This window comes from Diadema setosum, chromosome 6 (assembly GCF_964275005.1).
Source record: "Diadema setosum chromosome 6, eeDiaSeto1, whole genome shotgun sequence".
NCBI lineage: Eukaryota > Metazoa > Echinodermata > Echinoidea > Diadematoida > Diadematidae > Diadema > Diadema setosum.
The window spans coordinates 17,200,665-17,224,103 of NC_092690.1; the positions used below are offsets into that span (position 1 = coordinate 17,200,665).

General features: G+C 40.6%; 1 protein-coding gene across 1 annotated transcript; it reads left to right on the top strand.

The window, feature by feature from the left end:
* Positions 1 to 58: 58 nt before the first annotated feature.
* Positions 59 to 13,239, top strand: LOC140229459 (uncharacterized). Its single transcript, XM_072309711.1, has 5 exons — positions 59 to 215; positions 3,486 to 3,777; positions 5,577 to 6,202; positions 7,131 to 7,380; positions 10,502 to 13,239. Exons 2-5 carry the CDS (start codon positions 3,522 to 3,524, stop codon positions 12,505 to 12,507), a joined length of 3,138 nt encoding a protein of 1,045 aa, XP_072165812.1. The 5' UTR covers positions 59 to 215; positions 3,486 to 3,521; the 3' UTR covers positions 12,508 to 13,239.
* Positions 13,240 to 23,439: the final 10,200 nt, after the last annotated feature.

Genomic DNA, 23,439 nt, shown 5'->3' on the forward strand with positions numbered 1-23,439 from the left:
GTGCGTGAATGACTGCATTCAATTCACGTACATTATTGTAGACCATGTTGCATAGTTATCGGATCGGACCGGAGCAGTTAGCTGAGGTGATGGCAAATACTTGAAAAGTCGAAATCTGCAGTACTTCTGGGGTTAGTACTACGAAAAGATAACCCTGTACCTTGCCTTCGATGATCTCTTGGTGCCAGTTGGCGTCATTTAAAGTCTTTTCAATCGTAAGTAGGTCTAATATTAACCTGCTATTAAATCCACGTCCAGCTTCCACTCACACACAGACACACTCGCAGTAGTGTCATGTTCAAACTTCAAGTGTGATGCGTCCAAGATTCCATCACACCGTTGAGTATGATGAGGCTATAGAAACTACGACTGACAGACTGGATCTGAAATAAACCAAAACAAGCGTGTTTATTTTAGCAAACGGGGGTGGGGGCTGACCATATGCATTTATATAAATTTATGAAGTCTATGCATGTACAAATGTAAACAAGGGATCTAGATCTATGCCCATGCCATCGGGGTTACCTCTGTAAATATTTTCATAATTACTCCTTTGTAATCTCTAGATTCTATTTCATCTCTTCTTTTCACTATCTATATTTTCTTTGTTAAGCTCTCTTACTCTTGCTTTTGTATAATATATACACGTACAGTACATGTAATATGTTTTATATATTTAACTTCTACGAAGATACAGTACTCAGCAGGATCCATTCATGATAGCATAAGTCAGGTCAGGATACGATATAGTGCTAAAGTATTAGGAATTGAACTTTAGGTGCTCATTTGCAGTGCATGCTTGTTGGTGTATTGAAAGTGCATTTAAGTGTTTGTAGTGTATAGATTGCTTATTTCAGCCAATCTTTACACTCTTGCATGTTGTATGTACTATGATAATCAATTAATATGTATTTATTCTTTTTTTTTTCTCTCTCAGTTGCTAATTAAACCACTTCTTACAATGTAGGCCCGAATTCACGAAGATGGTACAAATCAAATGAAACCATGATTTAAACCATGGACAAAAACCATGGAGCGCCAAGTGTTGCATGGAATATTTTGTACGAAATCAGTCATTTCACTGATGAAATTATTATTTTGTAACGAAATGACATTTTGTAACTAAATGAACATTTCGTCCATGAAATGATAATTTCGTTAACGAAATGGTCATTTTGTCGATGAAATGACCAATGTCATAACAAAATATTCCGTGCACTTGGCACTTGGCACTCCATGGTTTTTGTCCATGGTTTAAACCATGGTTTAATTTGTACCACCTTCGTGAATTCAAAATAAACATACCTTGTACTTTTCAGAGGAGCCTTACAATACAAGCTCTGCTTCAACCAAGGCTACCTCGTCTTTCTTTCCTCTCAAACTCTACTCGTCTAGCTGCCACATTCTTGTTTATTTTGTCTAATTTCTGTACTCTGAGTTGATATCTTTGCAAGAATACACATATTCTTTGTTGATATATCTCGCAGAGATACAAATAAATGACCCTTGAACTTGAACTTGAACTACATGTCCCAATGCCATGGCAACGTCAGATAAGAAGCCCACCGTGAAGAGACAGTCTTTAAGTATAACCAAGGGTCTAGATGACACTTTAGTACAGGTGTGAACAGTGAACACCTGATTGCCTAACCCCGGGGTGCTCCTTCCTTCACACAGCGTTCCGCTGGTTGCAGTTACTGATTGCCAAGGTTATACAATTTGTACCTCGCCCCCAAAATCCCAGACTCATCAACACCAAATCTCATTCTTTCCTACAAGACTCTAGAACGGTTATGTCTCCGAATGCCCACCCAGAGTCCCAGACAATATTGTGGTGGTCTCTCCAGTCTTGGAGTGCTGTCTTTATTCTGTTTCGGTTTTGTCGGTATACCAGTACCCAGGATTAACTGTACCATGGTTATAGGTAAACACAGCCTATTACATTGTAGGTATGTAGTAAACTCAGTCATTTGTAATGTGCGTGCTGGGGGCCGACTTTACCCGCTAGGCTGAGTTTACCCATAATTACGTTACTCCACCAATGTTGTAATTAGAGTGGTCATGTACATGCTGATGGATGAAGGCAGCAGCAGCTAGTTTCGAGATAGGTTTTACTCACACCTTGGAAATTATCAGGCATTTGATTATTATTGCCTTGGCAAATCATAACGATACAGCAGGCACCGACTCTCTACATAGCTCGGACTGGGGCGTTGGACACACACTAAATTACCATTTTCTGCCAAGTTCTGCAAGAATCTTCACAAAGACCGACAAGGTTAAGGAAGCAGACTACATACCACCAAGAAGAACTGCAATGTATGAGATGTATATTGTAGGTTCTGCTACTAGTATTAGTAATGTTAATCTTTAGTTCCTCATACCTTAACCCCTTCAGGACGGGCTAATTTTGCTATAACACGCATTTCCCATAGACCACTGCCCGAGTGTACTCGGGACTCGTCCTACGTCCTCAGCGGGTTAAAGACACTATACCCTCACTGATCTATAGGTAGTAATAATGAACAGTCAATAAATTTGGGAGTGGCAGTTCAAGCTGCGTGTATTTGAGGGTTGCATACGCATTCTATTTTCGTAACAAATAACCGTGTGCTCTGCTCAGGCGATCTGGCAAGGTGCCACTTACATGTAGCTGGAAGCTGATTAATATGTAAACAGAAGGCTTCTATATTGGGAAAGTGAGCGATTTTCATCATGTGTGGAAAGGTGGAATTGAGCTGCTTGATTGAGGTCTGCGCTCTTTTAGTGCTTTTCTAGTATTACCGTGGTATTACAAGTTATTTTCATCTTTTTATTGTTGGATGCTTGTAGTATTGTAACATCATAAAATCCCTGTGAGAGTTCAACATTCATGCATGTGATAAACAGAGTTTGACTATCTTGATCCTGGAGAGATTTTTATTTATTTATTTTTATCATCTGTGAATGTTGGCTCTGCTCAGGGTTGATTGTTGCTTTGTTTATCATAACATGAGAAAAATCTGGTGCTACTACAGTATCAACTAATCTGTCTATCATACTATCACAAGTCTACCAGTGTCAAGGTTGCAATACCTACCATACTGATTTACCTACATTGTAATCCCATACAGTGCATACCCTATACAAAGAAACCAGGAAATTGCACTCATACAAAAACACATTTAAATCAATGCTTACATTTTGTGTGTGAGTGAATAAAACACTTGTGATGATGGAGTATACGTTCAGCAATTGTGCAAAATGTATCTTTCATACTGAGTACCGTATAAGTGCAGCTAGTGAAGTCACAGGGGAATGTAGTTATATTTGCTCATTCGCCAAACGAAGAAGGAACTAGATATACATCGATCTTTGATGTAATGATCACAATTTAGTAAAAAATGTGTATAGCTGTATACAATGTACACTTGTTTTTATGGTAATCGAAGTTTTGATTCTGCTTGTCTTGTTTTTTCATCTTGCCTTCATTTTGTGTATCGCAGTAATCTGAAGTCGAAGGTAACACTGGATGTGCCACCATGGATTTCAACTTCTTGGACCAGCCAAATCAACACCTTCCACTCCAGATTCCATACGGGATGCCACCATCAACGAACTCCCAGGCCAGTACATACCATGAGATGTCCTTAGAGAGTCCCACTGTAGACCTGGTCTACCCAGTCACCATCAGCTCTACTGGTGCAGAGTACCCTCCCAGGCCAATTGCCTTGCCTCAAGCTGTACCTCCTGACAGGACTGCAGTCTTTTCAACAAGGATTGACCTTGTGAATGCAGGTATTGTACTCTGTCTTTGAGATTTGATAACCAGCTGTAGGCCTACTGTGCTTTTTCCTCTCACCCCAGTTTCCATTGTAGGTTTATAAGCTTGTCATATTCCATACCTGCCAACTGTTCAGATTTTGCACGGAAAGAAAATGCATTACCAGTACTTTCAATTAATGTGTTCTGATTTTTAGAAATATCTTTTAATAGTAAAGTATATATGTATGAAATTTATGAAAGTTCAGATTTTTAAATATTTTTATTTTTTTTTTCAGATTTATTCAGTCTCAGGGTTGGCAGGTATGATATTCCATGAATACAGAAGCCAAACATGAATCTTATTGAATTTTTAAAGCCAATTTACCCCTCCTATTATACAGGTACCCAAAAACTTGTCACTTTGTCGTATTTATGCTCTAATCAAAGTAACCACACTAGGATTAGCAAAGACAAATTTGAATACATCTTGCCTACATATATCTACATGTAACAAAAAGGAGAGAGTTGAAATTTGTATCCTTCAACATTTATATTTGGTAGTTTCATTAGATATAAAATTAATACTGTTTTGAAAATAGTCTGCATAACTTCTTGGATGTGGTCTTTTCCACACTCTGCTACACTGGTGGCTATTCTACTTTTTCTGTGGTAAGTGTGACAACAATTAGAGTAAATTGTTTTTCATAAGTCTTATGTAGGGTTCAAGAGTGTGGATGAATTCTTAAAAGTTGTCGTGCAATGTAGTAGGAAATAAGTGTCAGGAACATTTAACCCTAACTAGGGCGGGCTATTTAGGTACAGTAGTTGATAGAGCCGGTAGGGGCCTCCCAGGCCCCCCTCCAGATCTCGGCCGTCGACCGCGCGATGGCGACGAAAAATTGGCACACACATTGCCTATGATGTAATCTAAAATACCATGAAGTTAATTTTTCAAAAAAATTATAATTTATGCTAAATTATGCTAATTTATGCATTAAGTAAAGCTCAAAACAGGCACATTTTTTGTGTAAATGAAGAGTTTGTTTGCAAAAACCGATAAGTCCATTTTTGAAGATTTTGAAGTGCGGTCTCTGTCATAAAGTACAAAATAATACCTTTTAAATGATATATTGGTCACTACACATAAAGGTACATTTTTGAAGTTACATGTATGGTCAAAAGAAGCAAAAAAATTCTTATTATTCTCTTTATTTTTCTTGACCTTTAATCGCAAATATCTCCATTTGACAAATATGGACTTATCGGTTTTTGCAAACAAACTCTTCAAATATTCTTTTTAGTGTCCTTCGCAAATGTAATAAAAAAAATTGTGATATCAGAAAAAGTATTTTATTGTTTTTTGAATGTTGTGAAATGTATTTCTATGTTTTTTCGACTTCATGTTTTTCATTGTTTTTTCGATGAAATTTGTCCGCGACATCGCTCCAAACAAGAAAATATGTTATTCATTGATTTTAATCAATAAAACACCCAAAATAATTATGCTTTTATGAAATGTGCCTGTAAGCACGGTTTGCATTGAATTTGTACACAAATTCACGTTATTGAGCAATTTTTGGGCTGACATGCATATCGTGCATATTTATGCGTAACTTCGGAACCGCGTGCCCGGGCGTCGCAAATTTGGTGTCAAAAGATGCGGGAGACTCGAAAGAAAAAAGTCGTGAAACGTCGCGGCGATGGCTTTTTGCGATTGCGATACATTGCACGGAATGTTGGGGGGGCCTCGGAGCCCCCCCCCCCCAGTTAGGGTTAATATTACCACATTTGTTACGATGAGTCTTTTTTTTGTTGTTGTTGCTGTCTGACAGGAAACCTTCAAGTCACACAGAGTAGTAACTCAGGAGTGTCGCAGCAACTTCCACAACGAGGACATTCCTTTCACATTCCAGCTTTTGCTACTACAACTCATCCTGATCTCAATCTGACCAATACAATCAGAACAGCAACTCAGTGTAACTCAGCCACAGGGCACCGTGTAGAGGTTCCAAATATTGAAGTTCTCAGTAAACCAGGACCCAGACCAGAGAGAGATGTACATCCCAACAATTGCCCACCTAGATCAGAGAGAGAAGTGGATAATAGCAGCAGCCTTCAAAACAAAGTTCAGAGCACAGGTCGAACAGAATCCAGCTGCAATAAGACAGCAGAGAAACGTTTAGCTCCTTCCAGTCAGCCATTGGATGATGCGTCCAAGGATCATTTTGGGGATTCCCAACCACATCTCCACAACAGTGCCCTAGCCACCTCTATCCTTATGGAGGGAGGAGTTCTGCCAGAGGGGCTGGCCTACAAGCAGTTTGATAATGATATCAAATGTGTTGGTGTCATAGCCGAGAAAGCCATCAAGAAAGGCACCCGCTATGGTCCCTTCAAGGGGGACATCAAGAAAGGAGATTTCTCAGAGAATGGACACAGCAACAGACAAACTTGGGAGGTATTTAATGTATTACACTTTCCACAGTTAACCCTCAGTGTTGGTTTAAACCCGTCTTATATGAGAACCTGGTGGCCTGTGTATTAAGTCACAGTGTATGGGGATTTCATAATTCAATATAGAAAGTGTTAAGTGTGTGTATGAGTAAATGTTTTTCTGTGTAGATGTCCAGAAAGGGAAATGTAGACCAAGGGTACCTTGTGTTGTAGAGCTGCTTGGAAACAATGAAATTCCCTCATTGTATCAAGTATCTTCTTATATTGGGGATGAAAACAAATAAAATAACTAGATTAGAATTGGAAAGTTGTTAAGACAGAAAAATTAGGTGATCTGTTTAATCGCTGATTAGGGTGATCATCCATGCAATTTTTTGAAGTTTTTTTTTTCTTCTTTCTTGTAAGAAATTGGTTAAATTAAATGAAAACATTTATAAGCAACTTACCCGCGACAGGATTGAAATCAGTATCTTGTAGATCAGTTTCTGGTTCTGACCATATGGAATATGTACTGCACAAAATCTCCCTAAATTGAAACCCAAGTTTTAATTTCAATCAAATTTCTTGATGTGATTCAGGAATCTAATACAAAAACAGAGGGCTCATTAGAAAAGCCCACAGTGTTGTGCAACATGCATTTGCTGTGCAGTGCCTTGTGCATGTTGCACCATTTTAAATACCCATGATTGCACTGCTTCATCTCCACTAAAGATGTCCCTCCATTGCATCATTTCTATGATACATAAATTATGTGCAAAGATGTTTTAAGATTTTGTTGAAATGTGGGGTTAGACTACTGTACATTTTCAAGTTCGTGTTCTGACAGGTAGAGATCAGTATACAATTTTATGTACTCAGACATTTGAAAAGTGGATTGAAAAAAAAAAAATCTCCAAATTTTCTTCTTGCATTATTTCTGTCTTTCCTTATAGCTCTGCATTGATGGTGCAGTAGTTGCGTACATTGGCCCCATGTATAGCAAGAAAGAGTGGATGGGTATCATCCGTTATGCACGCTGCCTGGAGGAATGGAACGTGGAGGCAGATCAGTTCTATGGCCGCATCTATTTCACCGCGAAGGCAGACATACAGCCAGGCACCGAGCTGAGGGTCTTCTACAGCGACGAGTACAGGGAGAACTGTGGGCTTCAGTTTGGCCTGGCTGACCTCCAGTTTAGCAACAGTGAGTGGAGCTTGTAGGTTCTAGTAAGCAATTACACCATGCACAGAGGGGTTTCAGTTAAAATATTTGAACCCGAAGTGGCAGTTATACACTTAAAGTGCAATTTCTGTATAAATGGAGGAATCCACAGTGATGGCTAAAAAAAAAAGGGGGAAAAAAAAAACACAAAAAAACTAGAGCATCTGTTTTATATATTCTCTAACTACCGTAAAATATAAAATGTGTGCTTGTTAAAATCAAAATGTTTACATCTTGCAATGCAGACCAGGGTCCCATTTCATTAAAAGTTGATATGATAGCAACTCTTGCTAGAGTGGCAATTGTTATGGTAATGAGAAGAATCTAACTTCCTGATTGGCTGTTGCTATTGGAAATTACCATTCTATCAAAAGTTGCTGTCCTAACATCTTTTATGAAATGGGCCCAGAAGTGTACCATGCCCAACCGTGGTGGACACAGATAAAAGAGTGGTCTAAAAGGCTCATACTGCTTGCACTTTACACGCAATAGTCAGGGCTCCACACTAATTTTTTTTTTATTTGATGGCACGATGGGGCCACCAAAATCATCAATTTCAACTTTTTGGTGGCATGAGAGAAAAATTTGGTGGCCCCCCAAAGCAATAAAAAACGTTAAAATTCCTGTTTTTTCTTTTTTTTGATATGTCAAATATTTAAGTTTTATCATAGTAAGAATTGGAAGCTGGACATGTCTACTCATAAATAAACCTCAACAAACTCGCAACACTCACTCTCAGGCACTCATTCAGTCCTTTTCATCCACCCTTTAAACAAATTTGACTGCTTAATGGTAAAACTAACTATCATTGACAGGCACATTGGTTGCAACATCTTAACATAAATAAATGACACTTTCAAAAAATTTTGGTGGCCCGAGGCGGGCCACCAAATTTGCCCTTTGTTGAGATTTGGTGGCTCGACTTTCATTTTTAGTGGCCCCGGGCTACAGAGCTACCATTAGTGTCGAGCCCTGCTATAGTGATGAAAAAATCTTTGTCATTGAAAACTGAACAATTTGCCAACTGTACTACATTTTCACAGAAATGTGGGCATCACCATGTTTCCTCCAAACACCTATATGAAGGATAAGCATGTTTGATGTTTTTGCATAGATAGTACTGTGTGTTTAACAGTTTATTGGAGCTGTGAAGAAAGAGTGATTTGGAAAGGCAGTCCTAATATTTTCAGCTTCTTGCAATCTGAGTTGGGGAATTATTAAAAAAGCAAATCATCAATTTGGTGTACAGTGAGACATGATATTCTTCACATTAGCCTGTAATAAAATTTTGATGTTGTACCCTGTCTTGTCATGATGGAGTGTTAGCAGTACATGTAAATGTTGTATGTTTTCAGTAGTTATTGCAGACTACATTATGTAACTCAAAATTGTTACATTACTGCCATAAACTTAAATATCTTCTTTTCTGTTGGGCCTCAAAGCAGGAAAATCATGGCAACTTACAATAATTTTGTAAGAGCAAAGAAAAAATGTCACAATCAGTACCCAGTACAATGTCTCTGTGATGTATGTGGTGCTTAGCTGCCACTTTATGATGTACAATTGTACAGTGGAAAGCAGATTTGTGTAAAGGTATAAAATACTGTAAACTTTTGTTGTTGTTGGGACTGTGCTAACTTATGCAGATTTATATTGATTGTATCCAGTCTTTATCTGATTGATAAGCTTCAGAAGGCAAAATTGCAAGATGTGAATTGTGTTGTAGGTATTATGGTGCGGGCCTATATGAAATACCTAACTATTACTCACCAAATGGCTAACGGGACTTGGGGCTGAGGGTACCACCAGCAGGAGTGGTAGCCGGCTGTATGACAATAGTGTAGAATGCACCAGGGCACCAGAAGAGGTGATCAGTGTCCTTGTAATGGGTATTGCACTTCCCCAACTGATATGAAATAATATGGACTAACTCCGAATGCACTTAGGGTGTCCGAAGACGACAGTGTCCCATAGAAATATGTACAAAAGATCCAGCGGCAGCGTGGAGTAGCCTCCGGGTGCCGCGGCTAGCACAAGCGAGGGTAGAGTCCACCGCTGGAGCGCTGGGTCGAAGAACTGCGAGGTCCCTGGTAGAGTCTGCACACCACCGGCAGCACGCTAGCAGGACCGATGCAGCGATGTCACGGGACGCGAATCGCGTTGAATGCAGCGATGTAGAAAATCTCCAGGTTGGAGTGTAGAGCCTAAAGAAAGGGCGAGTCGCGATACAAAAATGAGCGAATATCGCAAGGTATAAAATCCGAGGAAGTGTAATATTCCGTATTGAGTATATAAATCCATATGAAATGACAGTCCATGGCGCGAGGTATCGTCCGCGAGAAAAGACGTGGAAAGTAATGTAATGTACGGACGTGCTATGCGGACATGACTCCAACGATTAGAACGTGCACTCAGGATGAAAGCTAATCGTGAAGTGAGGAAGCGTGGAGAATGAAACGGCGTGGTCGGAGAAAACGTGTCACGGACAGGAGCTTTGAGAGTGCTAATTGGCGAAGATGCACAGCTCGCCACTAATTGGTAGCTTGTTTCCGTGACAGCAAAATAAGGGGTGTGTTAATGAAAATCCGACTACTGTTGGAATGTGAAATACGCGTACCTCGGCACGATGACAAAGGCGGAGAATGTAGTGCGCACCTGTCGTGTGCCCCCGCACAAAGGAAGGTCGCGTGGATGTTGACCAAATGCTGGCGTCGCCAGACAGCGTGATTGACAGCAGCCAGACAATTTAATACAGAGATATTGGAAACCGCTACAGTGTCAACTGCTATCTCAATATTTTGCTTCAAATTAGGGATCTTGACTTACATGTATTATGAAAATGGATTTTAGATAACTTTAATAAAAACAGAATGGTTGGTGTGATGTGCTACTATTGTATGCATGATAGAAAAAGAGTTCTGAAGAAATAAACTGGAATGGTAAAATGGATATAAGAATGCTGCATTTTGTAATATTCAGTCATCTTCTTTCCAACCCAGTAACATTGTTGTGCATGTATGTTAGTTTTGATGAAATGCAACACTGCAATATGCAGAAGAATGGATCACTTCAGACTTACATTGTCTACTTTTTCATTACACAGAGACTGAGGACTTTGGTTGCTTCTGGTGCGATGGCCGGTACAGTTGCCCAAAGAGTGTGTCAAGGCACATGAAATTTATTCACAATGAAAAGAAGAGCAAGGACAAGATCCCTCCCATCGTTCTTCCAGACAAGGAGGCTGAAATGATAAAGCAGATCACGTGGGGAGACAGGAAGGGGCGGAAGAGTAACTTTCGGGCGGCCACTGTGGAGACAAAGGCAAGAGCTGCGAGTGAGAATCCTGCAGGAGTGAGCTCAAAGAAGACACTACCAGTGGCTTACTCAAAGCAGACACTACCAGTGGCTCACTCAAAGCAGATACTGCCAGTGGCTCACTCAAAGCAGACACTACCAGTGGGGACCCCTACTGTGCCCAGGATAGCAGCCAGCGAGGAACTTGACGATGAACAGCGATTCATCTGCACCACCTGTGGCAAACACTTCCCGTCCCACGGTCGCCTGCTGATGCACGAATCCTTCCACAACGATGATGACGACCCGCCCAGCAGCGACCAGTGTCACATTTGTGGCTTTTACTTTCCAGAATTTAATCAGCTGGAGGCCCATCTTGAGAAACACAAGACAAGTCCATTCTGGTGTGATGAATGTGGTAAACTGTACATGCAACGATCCAAAGTGTATCGCCACAAGCGAGAGAAGCATAATATGAATTTCTATATTCGTAACAGGAGTACTGTGTTCAGGAAGGGGACAGCAAATCCAGTAAGACCACTATCTGCATCTGGAAAGTGTGTGTTGAAAGCAAATAGACAATGTAGGGTGTGTGGTTATGTTGCATCATCATTGTCAGAACATGAAGATCATTCGGCAAAACATGACAGGTACCCTGCTGGTTGCAACATATGTGGGAATGTGTATATGGCGATGCGACAGGTGTACAGACACAAACGAGAGAAGCATGGTTTCCCAAAGCTTCTTAACCAACCGCCTCTTAAAGTCAACCTGGCTGTATCACTCCCTGGCTACGCCAAGCTAAGCGGCGATGTCTGTTTGAAATGTGGCTTTCAGTGCACCGATAATGCTGACCTGGCTGACCATGTGGCCCGCCATCTAACCCATCCATATGGCTGTAGTGATTGTGGGAATGTCTATGTGCAGCGCAAGAATCTGGTCCGCCACAAGGGAGAGAAGCACGGGCAAATCCAAACAGAGAACACTGAGTCGCTGGAATATCCAGGGAGAGTGACAGTAGATGAAGATAAGGAAGAGGGGGCCCCATATGCCTGTAACAGGTGCGAAAAAAGGTATTCATACAAAAAAGGTCTTTACAGGCACATTAGGGAGAAGCACAGTGCTGCCTATAGGCCCATGCCCAGGATAGCCAGACTGAAGATGAACTCTGGGTGCTTTAGTGAAAGGGATCCACACGCTGCTGCTGTCAGACCCTTTCATCACACTCTCTCAGTCTCTCAGTCTCAGAGTGTCAGCAAGATGGGAAACTCTGAGGAGACTGTGGCTCCTCCCCTGCTAAGTACAAGAAAGGTCATAAAGAAGATTGGGAAGAATTGTGGGAAGCCTACTCCAAATCACTCATCAGAGGGGGCACCCATGGAGGACTTTCGTGGCAAGAGATGCAGTGATACCATCAATCTTCAGCAGCGTACTCTAAAGCACAGTTTTCATTCAATCTTGTCCAAAAAGAGTGCAAAGACCTTTCCAAACAGGAGTGCCTTTCACAAGCATGGCAAAAGGCCACGGTGGCAAAGACATTTCAAATGTTGGCTGTGCCAGCGGTGGTTTCCATGTGTCTCACAACTTAAAGCCCACAAGCAGCAAACTCATTCCCTGAAGGGGAAACTCTTTACTTGCCAACTTTGTAGAAAAGCGTTTACCACTGGAAAAAGCCTTGTAATGCATCGGCAACGCCAACACAAGAAGAAAAAGAAACGTTGTGATACCAAAACAGACAGCAGGACAGAGCCTGGTGTCGTGTTGGACTCAAGAGGTGTCACTAATACACCAGAGAAAGCCCTGCCACCGACGTGATGCACAAATTATTGTGTAGAATAGGCTAAAGTCTTGTGAGCATTAGCAAGGTGTGAATTTTTGTGAAATTGATCTTGCCTTTTTAAGTGAGTTCATGATGTAAGCAACAATGTGTATTGATTTTGTCAAGCTGAGTTTATCCCACTTATAATCAAAGTGCTCAGAGTACTTCTTGTAATATTTGATATACATATTGTACATGTAGTAAACCTTGCATTCGGCATCATCACAGGAGTTGACAAATTGGCAAAGGCAACTCAATAAAAAAGACAATTGTAAAAATTTCTGAAGAAATTCTTTGTGTATCATTTACAACTTTAGGAAATGCGTAGATAAACAGAATTGATTGGTCACTTCTAGTACATAATTGAAGTGTCATATGCTTGTTTACAGCACAGCTACATGTGACCCAGCATCACAAAAACCAACAAAAAGTTGCACAGGCTGATTTTATTGTGAGGACTCAAAATAGGAAACTGGTCAACGTAGTCAATTTTGAGTTTTTTCACATTTTCCGAAAGAGTGATTCTTTTATACTCTTCTAAAGTTGAAATCTACGTCTGGAGACTTTTCGTTGGTTTTGTGGTGCAGTGTATACCCATGAATTTTCCAATGGCTTCTAATAAACATTGATCACTTTGGTGCTTAGTCATGAATGTCATTGTAAGGCAATTGTAATGTGATGTATGTGACGATTTTCATGGTGATTATGGACCAACGGCCGAATTCTCGAGGGGGGGGGGGGGGGCACTACATTAACTCTTCCCCGACCAAAAAAAAGTCTGGCCTTGTTAGGGTTAATGTAGTGCCCATTTTTGCACAATCAGAGTCTCCCATTTGGCAGAGAGCTTTGATAGATGGGAGAATCTCCTGTTTGAAAAGATGATTTTGATTTGAGTCTCAGCAATAAAATTGAACAGAAATTGCATGCAATATACAAAATGTACATTATAAGTATAGGTACCGGTACTTATGCTTTCTTGAAAGATCTGTTGCCATATTGAATTTCCCTTGGACAAATGTTTTAAACAAGCTCTGATTTCACTTTGTTACTATAATGACACTGTTATACATATGTTGAGAAACAGATCGGAAACTCGGCCAAACTGTCAACATTTTGAACATGTCGGAAGATTTTGTTGGCCTTTGTGTAAACAATCTGTTTGCCCCTAGACATTGCTTTAGAGCTACTGGGTGTATACTGAGGACACTAACTATGATCCAGTTCATAATGTGTCTACCCAGATCGATGCCTCTTTTCTTTTTTTCATCAGTTTGTACAAAAAATTGAAATGCAGCAGTTGAACACTTTGCTGTGACAAAGATATCAGGAAAAGATGATCACATATGCATGCAGCTAATCTTAATTTCTGGCCTGCAAGTACATGTACATTCAATCAATTGCTTTATACGCTGTACATGACTCATGGCTGAATTTGCCATGTTTTTATTCCAAATACCTCTGTCTTAGAGTAAGGGGAAAGAAGTTCTAGGATCATTTAACTCAAAGAGTTCACAGCATTACCAGTCAGTGTCATATCATCTCAACCGTACATGTGTTCAATAACTGCATTTTAATGATGATACTGCCATCTCTGTGTTTGACATGTGTCCATGTGTATCAGTAAAATTAAAGTCAGTATTCTTTCAGCTGATGCATACAGCAACATTTGTCTTCAATGTCAACATACTTTTTCCCCCTTCTGGTGATGTTTAATGCATGTGAGGTTTGTTCTGTGTAGAGAATGGCGAAGAGACATTAATACAAGTACAATGTACGTGTATAACGGGCTGATCCAGGAATTCTGTAGTAGAAGGGAGTTGCCTTTAGAAAATGAAAGGGGGGCGTACACCCCCTTTTTGTTCCTTTTATGTCTTTTGTTTCTTTTATGTCTTTTGTTTTAACAAAAAATAAAGAGGGGGCATGTGCCCAGTGGGCCTCCACTCCCCTCTTTATCTGCCACTGTATAAAGAGTGACTCTGCCAAATTCTATGGAATTTTTTCTTCTTCCAGGGTACACTTGTATTTCATCAGACGCAAAATTTTGTCTGGTTTACTCACAGGGATTTCTGGCTCAGAATTGAGTTTCAAGTAGATTCAACATGGACAGCATGCACAGCCGTCCTTGGTTAATTCTCTTTTTTTTTAATCCTTACTGTATCAAAAACAAATCTAAGCATGATAAAAGTAAGGTTCATTTTAATAACTCAGTTGTCCTTTGTGCAGTGAAAGTTTGGAATGCTTCCCGTAAAGAGAGATTGAATGAAGCATAGGTATAGGTTAGAGAGCAGTACCGTAAGTACATGTTTAGTGTTATTTTGTGTTGTTACATGCCTTGAGCACAACCCAGTGAAAAAGGAAGCAGTTCATCAAAGTGTTACAAACAATTCTTCCGATTGTTGCCATTGTCATAATCATCTTCAGCAGAGTTAAATCTGTCACCAGCATTCTATATCCAAAGACTTCATTAAATTATTGTACACTAGGTGCTTTTTCAGCTCACCCAAGTCTTGCATCAAAGCTACCAGATTTAAAGGGATAGTACAGTATAGATGGTGATGAGAATTGGGCTTTTATTTTATTTTATCTTTTTTGGAGATACCAAGAAAACACTTATGAAATAGTACAGAGCATACCATTTTAAGAAGAATTCAGTTTATTTCATGAAAATCGGGGTTGGAATGGCTGAAACATCCAAAAACGAAGTACGTGTATGTAAAACAAAGCAATCATAATAAAAGGTGGGTCCAACATTTTATTAGAATCACACTGTTTTGGATATCTAGGCCATTTCAAAACCAATTTTCCGTCAAATAAGCATTGAATTCCTCATGGAAGTACATGCTCTTTCATATTTTCATATGAAGTTTCCAATTTTCTCACCAAAAAATGTTAGAAACCTGAAGTTCGGTCTCAACCAAAATAGTATGATCCCTTTAAGAAATTGTTACAAATCTCCTATCTGAACTAGAACCAGAAGAGGTATATTTTGCTTGATATACAGTAGCTTTATACATGCACTTGCATTGTACACAAAGTAGAAAAGTACCAGTGTTCCAAAACACTCTGAAATCATAAAGGGGGAAGAGCATGATGTCAAATGCATGTACATGTATCATGATTGTTGACTGCCTTTTGCATACATACATTACAAGTTAATTGCTTGCAACATATAATAAATCTGTGTATTCTTGATTGATTCTTGTTTCAAAAACGTATTTCCATTGTACATTGAGAATGTGTTTGTAATCATACCATATTCATAGCTCTGTAAAAGCTTGGGTCCACAAGAAACATTAAATTTGTTATTCATGTACAGTATGTGTACATTATATACCCATGTCTGTGTCATTCTCAAGTTAAACTGAAGCACCATTTCTTGATAATAAAAACTGACACCCAGCCTTTGATTCCGATCTTGTTGAATTAATTTTGGTGGGAACAGAGAGAAAGAATAAGGATAGTGTGATGGTATGGACTTATATGCAGAATCATCTTTCTCGTGGTACACGTAACTGTTAAACATGCCAGTATTTGTATTTGAAACTTTATGATTTCAAACATACCCAGTTTATGTTTTATATACAGTACATTCAAACTGTACTGGATGCCTATATGCAGTTACCGCATACCCTAAAAAAGCTCCTCAAAGAAATGGGGCATTAAAGACTTTCTGCATGCATGATTACCACCTGTCAAATGTGGCCAGCGACAACCTGGCAGAGAGATGCATTTGTAGTTGTTGGATGGGGCATGCAGCATAATCAGAATGGCTACCCTGTCAACTTTTTCTGCTTTTAAATGAAAGCTATAGACAGTTTTTGTTTGTTTGTTTGTTTTTCATTTGTTTTGTTTTTGTTTGAATGACTGAGCATGTTAATAGCAAAAGAATACAATAGGATTAACTACATGATAGATATCCTATAATACACCTGTATAGTGGCAGCAAAATAGCTGGAGTTGCTGTACAGCATGCACTCCCGTTCAAAACTAACACGGTTATGCAAAATTCCGGTTACGACGAAGTGAAAATTCAGGCCGCCACGTTATCCACTATAATATGTATTTTTATCTGTTCGGTTATAAGGAAATGTCAATATAATGAAAGAAAACTGCCGGTCCTAAGGACTTTGTTATACAGTATAACGGGAGTGGTTTAGCCGAGTCCATCTGAGTTATACGTTCCTTATTTTTTAAAGCTTTAAGTCTACTCTTTGAATCTGCTCTTACTTTACTAGGGCCTACTGAAGGGAACCAAGTTCTTTCTGATGAAGTGTCTTATTCACATGCTGGACATACATGTACAGTATTTGATTTTAATATATCCATTGCAAGTTTGAGCTAAATTGGACAAGGAATAAGGAAGCTACAGCTCTGTGAATATTCAGGTACTTTGTGATGAAGTTTCTTTTATTCAAATGCTTGACATATTCGATTTATTCATTGAAAATTTGAGCTAATTCGGAAAAGGAATAAGGAAGGTACAGCTGCAGCTCTGTGTAAAAATGAACTGTAGAGGGCTACAAATTAACTCGGGGGCAGAACTTGTGGCCAACTATTTTCTACACGCAATTTTCGTACAGTGTGTAGATTAAACTTTCCTCTTGATTTACATATAAACATGGTTCAACTTCAAAATAATTATGCACTTGCAAAATGCATTCCTTCATGCCATATTTGGATTTCAGAGAAATAGTTACTAGTACTCTCATTGTTTAATTAAAAAGTTGAAAAAAGTGACATTTTCTGAATTAAACCCAAAAGCTGTCTGCTGCCCTCTACTGACTATTTAACTTTTCAAAGCTGGGATTTCCCTATTCGGCTTTGGGGTTCATGGTTAGCTCCTGTCTCATTTGACCCCTTCACCACAGTACGGAAGCTTAAACGTGCCAACCAGATGACGAGATAGGAAGACGAGAAGACAGGTTAAATACCGAGAAGCCGAGTTATTGCAACTCGGCAAGTCGACTTGCTTGGATCAAGAAGACAAGATGACAAGTTGTTGAAACTCGGTAAGTCGACTCGTTTGGGACAAATAGACATGAATACGAGTTGTTGAAACTCGGGAAGTCGACTCGTTTGGGATAAGAAGTCAAGATGACGGGTTGTTGGAACTCGGCAAGTCGACTTGCTTGGTTCAAGAAGACAAGATGACAAGTTGTTGAAACTCGGCAAGTCGACTTGTTTAGACAATAAGACATGATAACGAGTTGTTGAAACTCGACAAGTCGACTCGTTTGGGTCAAAAAGACATGTATACGAGTTGTTGAAACTCGGGAAGTCGACTTGTTTGGGACAAGAAGACATGATAACCAGTTGTTTGAAACTCGGCAAGTCGACTCGATCGGGTCGAAAAGACATGATAGTTGTTGAAACTCGGAAAGTCGACTTGCTTGGTTCAAGAAGACAAGACGACAAGTTTCCACTGATTGACAAATTGCCCTACATCGACGTAAATAAGCACTGAATTGATCAGTGTTTTTTAGTAGTAGCCATGATAAAAATCATGGGCGTACATACTCGAGCAGGATTCGAACCTACGACCTCCTGATCACCGGACAGGCGTCATCTCCACTAGACCACTGAGCTTTCGCCCGACAGCAAGTGTTGGTTCTAATCCTTATAGCATGCAGCGGGTACTGCTTTGTTATTCAAATTCATGAATTTCTTCCGTCGAGATGTTTTCATTGCAACTGATTGACAAATTGCCCTACATCGACGTAAATAAGCACTGAATTGATCAGTGTTTTTTAGTAGTAGCCATGACAAAAAAATCATGGGCGTACATACTCGAGCAGGATTCGAACCTACGACCTCCTGATCACCGGACAGGCGTCATCTCCACTAGACCACCGAGCTTTCGCCCGACAGCAAGTGTTATTCTAATCCTTATAGCATGCAGCGGGTACTGCTTTGTTATTCAAATTCATGAATTTCTTCCGTCGAGATGTTTTCATTGCAACTGATTGACAAATTGCCCTACATCGACGTAAATAAGCACTGAATTGATCAGTGTTTTTTAGTAGTAGCCATGATAAAAAATCATGGGCGCACATACTCGAGCAGGATTCGAACCTACGACCTCCTGATCACCGGACAGGCGTCTTCTCCACTAGACCACCGAGCTTTCGCCCGACAGCAAGTGTTGGTTCTAATCCTTATAGCATGCAGCGGGTGCTGCTTTGTTATTCAAATTCATGAATTTCTTCCGTCGAGATGTTTTCATTGCAACTGATTGACAAATTGCCCTACATCGACGTAAATAAGCACTGAATTGATCAGTGTTTTTTAGTAGTAGCCATGATAAAAAATCATGGGCGTACATACTCGAGCAGGATTCGAACCTACGACCTCCTGATCACCGGACAGGCGTCATCTCCACTAGACCACCGAGCTTTCGCCCGACAGCAAGTGTTGGTTCTAATCCTTATAGCATGCAGCGGGTACTGCTTTGTTATTCAAATTCATGAATTCCGTCGAGATGTTTTCATTGCAACTGATTGACAAATTGCCCTACATCGACGTAAATAAGCACTGAATTGATCAGTGTTTTTTAGTAGTAGCCATGATAAAAAATCATGGGCGTACATACTCGAGCAGGATTCGAACCTACGACCTCCTGATCACCGGACAGGCGTCTTCTCCACTAGACCACCGAGCTTTCGCCCGACAGCAAGTGTTGGTTCTAATCCTTATAGCATGCAGCGGGTACTGCTTTGTTATTCAAATTCATGAATTTCTTCCGTCGAGATGTTTTCATTGCAACTGATTGACAAATTGCCCCACATCGACGTAAATAAGCACTGAATTGATCAGTGTTTTTTAGTAGTAGCCATGATAAAAAATCATGGGCGTACATACTCGAGCAGGATTCGAACCTACGACCTCCTGATCACCGGACAGGCGTCATCTCCACTAGACCACCGAGCTTTCGCCCGACAGCAAGTGTTGGTTCTAATCCTTATAGCATGCAGCGGGTACTGCTTTGTTATTCAAATTCATGAATTCCGTCGAGATGTTTTCATTGCAACTGATTGACAAATTGCCCTACATCGACGTAAATAAGCACTGAATTGATCAGTGTTTTTTAGTAGTAGCCATGATAAAAAATCATGGGCGTACATACTCGAGCAGGATTCGAACCTACGACCTCCTGATCACCGGACAGGCGTCATCTCCACTAGACCACCGAGCTTTCGCCCGACAGCAAGTGTTGGTTCTAATCCTTATAGCATGCAGCGGGTGCTGCTTTGTTATTCAAATTCATGAATTTCTTCCGTCGAGATGTTTTCATTGCAACTGATCGACAAATTGCCCTACATCGACGTAAATAAGCACTGAATTGATCAGTGTTTTTTAGTAGTAGCCATGATAAAAAATCATGGGCGTACATACTCGAGCAGGATTCGAACCTACGACCTCCTGATCACCGGACAGGCGTCATCTCCACTAGACCACCGAGCTTTCGCCCGACAGCAAGTGTTGGTTCTAATCCTTATAGCATGCAGCGGGTACTGCTTTGTTGTAAGGATTAGAACCAACACTTGCTGTCGGGCGAAAGCTCGGTGGTCTAGTGGAGCGGTGATCAGGAGGTCGTAGGTTCGAATCCTGCTCGAGTATGTACGCCCATGATTTTTTTTTATCATGGCTACTACTAAAAAACACTGATCAATTCAGTGTTTATTTACGTCGATGTAGGGCAATTTGTCAATCAGTTGCAATGAAAACATCTCGACGGAAGAAATTCATGAATTTGAATAACAAAGCAGTACCCGCTGCATGCTATAAGGATTAGAACCAACACTTGCTGTCGGGCGAAAGCTCGGTGGTCTAGTGGAGATGACGCCTGTCCGGTGATCAGGAGGTCGTAGGTTCGAATCCTGCTCGAGTATGTACGCCCATGATTTTTTATCATGGCTACTACTAAAAAACACTGATCAATTCAGTGCTTATTTACGTCGATGTAGGGCAATTTGTCAATCAGTTGCAATGAAAACATCTCGACGGAAGAAATTCATGAATTTGAATAACAAAGCAGTACCCGCTGCATGCTATAAGGATTAGAACCAACACTTGCTGTCGGGCGAAAGCTCGGTGGTCTAGTGGAGATGACGCCTGTCCGGTGATCAGGAGGTCGTAGGTTCGAATCCTGCTCGAGTATGTACGCCCATGATTTTTTATCATGGCTACTACTAAAAAACACTGATCAATTCAGTGCTTATTTACGTCGATGTAGGGCAATTTGTCAATCAGTTGCAATGAAAACATCTCGACGGAAGAAATTTATGAATTTGAATAACAAAGCAGTACCCGCTGCATGCTATAAGGATTAGAACCAACACTTGCTGTCGGGCGAAAGCTCGGTGGTCTAGTGGAGATGACGCCTGTCCGGTGATCAGGAGGTCGTAGGTTCGAATCCTGCTCGAGTATGTACGCCCATGATTTTTTATCATGGCTACTACTAAAAAACACTGATCAATTCAGTGCTTATTTACGTCGATGTAGGGCAATTTGTCAATCAGTTGCAATGAAAACATCTCGACGGAAGAAATTCATGAATTTGAATAACAAAGCAGTACCCGCTGCATGCTATAAGGATTAGAACCAACACTTGCTGTCGGGCGAAAGTTCGGTGGTCTAGTGGAGATGACGCCTGTCCGGTGATCAGGAGGTCGTAGGTTCGAATCCTACTCGAGTATGTACGCCCATGATTTTTTATCATGGCTACTACTAAAAAACACTGATCAATTCAGTGCTTATTTACGTCGATGTAGGGCAATTTGCCAATCAGTTGCAATGAAAACATCTCGACGGAAGAAATTCATGAATTTGAATAACAAAGCAGTACCCGCTGCATGCTATAAGGATTAGAACCAACACTTGCTGTCGGGCGAAAGCTCGGTGGTCTAGTGGAGATGACGCCTGTCCGGTGATCAGGAGGTCGTAGGTTCGAATCCTGCTCGAGTATGTACGCCCATGATTTTTTATCATGGCTACTACTAAAAAACACTGATCAATTCAGTGCTTATTTACGTCGATGTAGGGCAATTTGTCAATCAGTTGCAATGAAAACATCTCGACGGAAGAAATTTATGAATTTGAATAACAAAGCAGTACCCGCTGCATGCTATAAGGATTAGAACCAACACTTGCTGTCGGGCGAAAGCTCGGTGGTCTAGTGGAGATGACGCCTGTCCGGTGATCAGGAGGTCGTAGGTTCGAATCCTGCTCGAGTATGTACGCCCATGATTTGTTATCATGGCTACTACTAAAAAACACTGATCAATTCAGTGCTTATTTACGTCGATGTAGGGCAATTTGTCAATCAGTTGCAATGAAAACATCTCGACGGAAGAAATTCATGAATTTGAATAACAAAGCAGTACCCGCTGCATGCTATAAGGATTAGAACCAACACTTGCTGTCGGGCGAAAGTTCGGTGGTCTAGTGGAGATGACGCCTGTCCGGTGATCAGGAGGTCGTAGGTTCGAATCCTACTCGAGTATGTACGCCCATGATTTTTTATCATGGCTACTACTAAAAAACACTGATCAATTCAGTGCTTATTTACGTCGATGTAGGGCAATTTGCCAATCAGTTGCAATGAAAACATCTCGACGGAAGAAATTCATGAATTTGAATAACAAAGCAGTACCCGCTGCATGCTATAAGGATTAGAACCAACACTTGCTGTCGGGCGAAAGCTCGGTGGTCTAGTGGAGATGACGCCTGTCCGGTGATCAGGAGGTCGTAGGTTCGAATCCTGCTCGAGTATGTACGCCCATGATTTTTTATCATGGCTACTACTAAAAAACACTGATCAATTCAGTGCTTATTTACGTCGATGTAGGGCAATTTGTCAATCAGTTGCAATGAAAACATCTCGACGGAAGAAATTCATGAATTTGAATAACAAAGCAGTACCCGCTGCATGCTATAAGGATTAGAACCAATACTTGCTGTCGGGCGAAAGCTCGGTGGTCTAGTGGAGATGACGCCTGTCCGGTGATCAGGAGGTCGTAGGTTCGAATCCTGCTCGAGTATGTACGCCCATGATTTGTTATCATGGCTACTACTAAAAAACACTGATCAATTCAGTGCTTATTTACGTCGATGTAGGGCAATTTGCCAATCAGTTGCAATGAAAACATCTCGACGGAAGAAATTCATGAATTTGAATAACAAAGCAGTACCCGCTGCATGCTATAAGGATTAGAACCAACACTTGCTGTCGGGCGAAAGCTCGGTGGTCTAGTGGAGATGACGCCTGTCCGGTGATCAGGAGGTCGTAGGTTCGAATCCTGCTCGAGTATGTACGCCCATGATTTTTTTATCATGGCTACTACTAAAAAACACTGATCAATTCAGTGCTTATTTACGTCGATGTAGGGCAATTTGTCAATCAGTTGCAATGAAAACATCTCGACGGAAGAAATTCATGAATTTAAAGACGACAAGTTGTTGAAACTCGGAAAGTCAACTTGCTTTGGACAAGAAGTCAAGATGACAAGTTGTGGAAACTCGGCAAGTCGACTTGTTTGGGACGAAAAGACATAGTGAGTTGTTGAAACTCGGAAAGTCGACTTGCTTGGTTCAAGAAGACAAGATGACATCAAGTTGTTGAAACTCGGAAAGTCGACTTGTTTTGGACAAGAAGTCAAGATGACAAGTTGTTGAAACTCGGTAAGTCAACTTGCTTGGGACAAGAAGTCAAGATGACAAGTTGTTGAAACTCGGCAAGTCGACTCGTTTGGGACAAGAAGTCAAGATGACAAGTTGTTGAAACTCGGCAAGTCGACTTGTTTGGGCCAAGAAGATATGATAACGAGTTGTTGAAACTCGACAAGTCGACTTGCTTGGGACAAGAAGTCAAGATGACAAGTCATTGAAACTCGGCAAGTCGACTTGTTTTGGACACAAAGACATGATAA

What these genes read in the sequence shown, in the direction of transcription:
- LOC140229459 (XM_072309711.1), top strand. Translation starts at nt 3,522, where the DNA reads ATGGATTTCAACTTCTTGGACCAGCCAAATCAACACCTTCCACTCCAG. An exon ending in GATTGACCTTGTGAATGCAG is followed by an intron (nt 3,778 to 5,576) that starts GTATTGTACTCT and finishes GCTGTCTGACAG; the next exon opens with GAAACCTTCAAGTCACACAG. An exon ending in GCAACAGACAAACTTGGGAG is followed by an intron (nt 6,203 to 7,130) that starts GTATTTAATGTA and finishes CTTTCCTTATAG; the next exon opens with CTCTGCATTGATGGTGCAGT.